The sequence below is a fragment of the Aplysia californica genome, unplaced genomic scaffold (assembly GCF_000002075.1).
Source record: "Aplysia californica isolate F4 #8 unplaced genomic scaffold, AplCal3.0 scaffold00082, whole genome shotgun sequence".
Classification (NCBI taxonomy): domain Eukaryota; kingdom Metazoa; phylum Mollusca; class Gastropoda; order Aplysiida; family Aplysiidae; genus Aplysia; species Aplysia californica.
The window spans coordinates 67,768-69,075 of NW_004797352.1; the positions used below are offsets into that span (position 1 = coordinate 67,768).

At 46.0% G+C, this 1,308-nt stretch overlaps 1 protein-coding gene across 1 annotated transcript in view; it reads left to right on the plus strand.

The window, feature by feature from the left end:
* Nucleotides 1-440: 440 nt before the first annotated feature.
* Nucleotides 441-1,308, plus strand: part of LOC101853687 (insulin gene enhancer protein isl-2a) — a 35,880-nt gene continuing 35,012 nt past the window's right edge. The window contains exon 1 of the mRNA XM_035968778.1: nucleotides 441-881. Coding sequence (XP_035824671.1) covers nucleotides 521-881 — 361 coding nt within the window. The 5' untranslated portion in view covers nucleotides 441-520. The remainder of the gene's footprint in view (nucleotides 882-1,308) is intronic.

Consider the following 1,308-nt stretch of genomic DNA (forward strand, 5'->3'; position numbering starts at 1 on the left):
TCTCTCTCTATCTCTCTCCCTCCCTCTCTCTCTCGATCTCTCTGTCTCTCTCCCCCTCAATTATTTCTTTCTCTCTTTTTCTCTTTCTCTTTCCCTGTGCTCATTAGAACTCCCACCCCCATCATACTTATATGTGTATTTCCCTCACCAACCTCAATCCTCCATAACGGTATACCATCTCCACTCTCCTCCCCTAGTGGATGGATGGTGGGTGCGCTGGTGTGGTTTGCTTCTTCTTTCCTATCAAACATCTATCGTACTTATCTCTCCTCCTTCTTTTTTATGTTTTTAACTCTCTTGTAACACCTCTAATCTTCGGCACTTATATGACCTTATTGTGTTGCAAGTGCCGTAAAACACTTACTAAAACTAAAACTCTCCTCCGCACTTATATGACCATATTGTGTTGCAAGTGCCGTAAAACACTTACAAAAACTAAAACTCTCCTCTCTCCCCCCTCAGACTGTTCGGCACCAAGTGTTCACGATGCGGCCTGGGCTTCTGCCGAGAGGACGTGGTGATGCGGCCCACAAAGTCCACAGTCTACCACCTCAACTGCTTCAGATGCATCGTCTGCAACAAACCGCTGGTCACAGGCGACGAGTTCGCCATCAGGGAAGACGGACTTTTCTGTCGGGCTGACCATGACGTCATCGATCGGTCAGCGACCGGGTCCCCGTGTCAGGACATCGGCAGCCCGGGCAGCGCGTACGGCTCCAACAACAACAGCAGCAGCGCCTGCAACAACAACAACAATAACAATAATAATAACAATAACAACAATAACAACAACAACGCTGTCAATAATCAGAACAGTAACAACAATAATAACAACAACAGCTCCAGCAACGGTGGGAAGGATTCGGATAACAAGAAAACCGGTGAGTTTTGTGAATAGTGCTATACGTTTATCTGTCTGTGTTGTCGAGTAACGGGTTAGAGCGTGTCAGCTAGAGCTGGGCGAAGGATCGATTCCGGAACCGATCCCCTCGGTTAGTTCAACAGAGGAGAGGTTACGATTCTTATTATGTAAGCCAACGGTTACAAATTACTATATTTATACAAATGTTCTTCTTTTTTAAATCATATCACTGTGGGGGTCGGAACCACTGTAAGAAATCATGGACACCCGGAAGAAATCACAACAGTGGAAAGAAATTTGATTCGGACTCTATTCCTACGATTCCTAGTTTACAGTAATCGGGAACCACCCACCTCACTGGTGTCAGCGCGACAACAGAAAAATTCCCGACGGACTGGTTAGGACAACAACAGCAAAAAATGAAACGATGGGGGAATTGAGGAGAG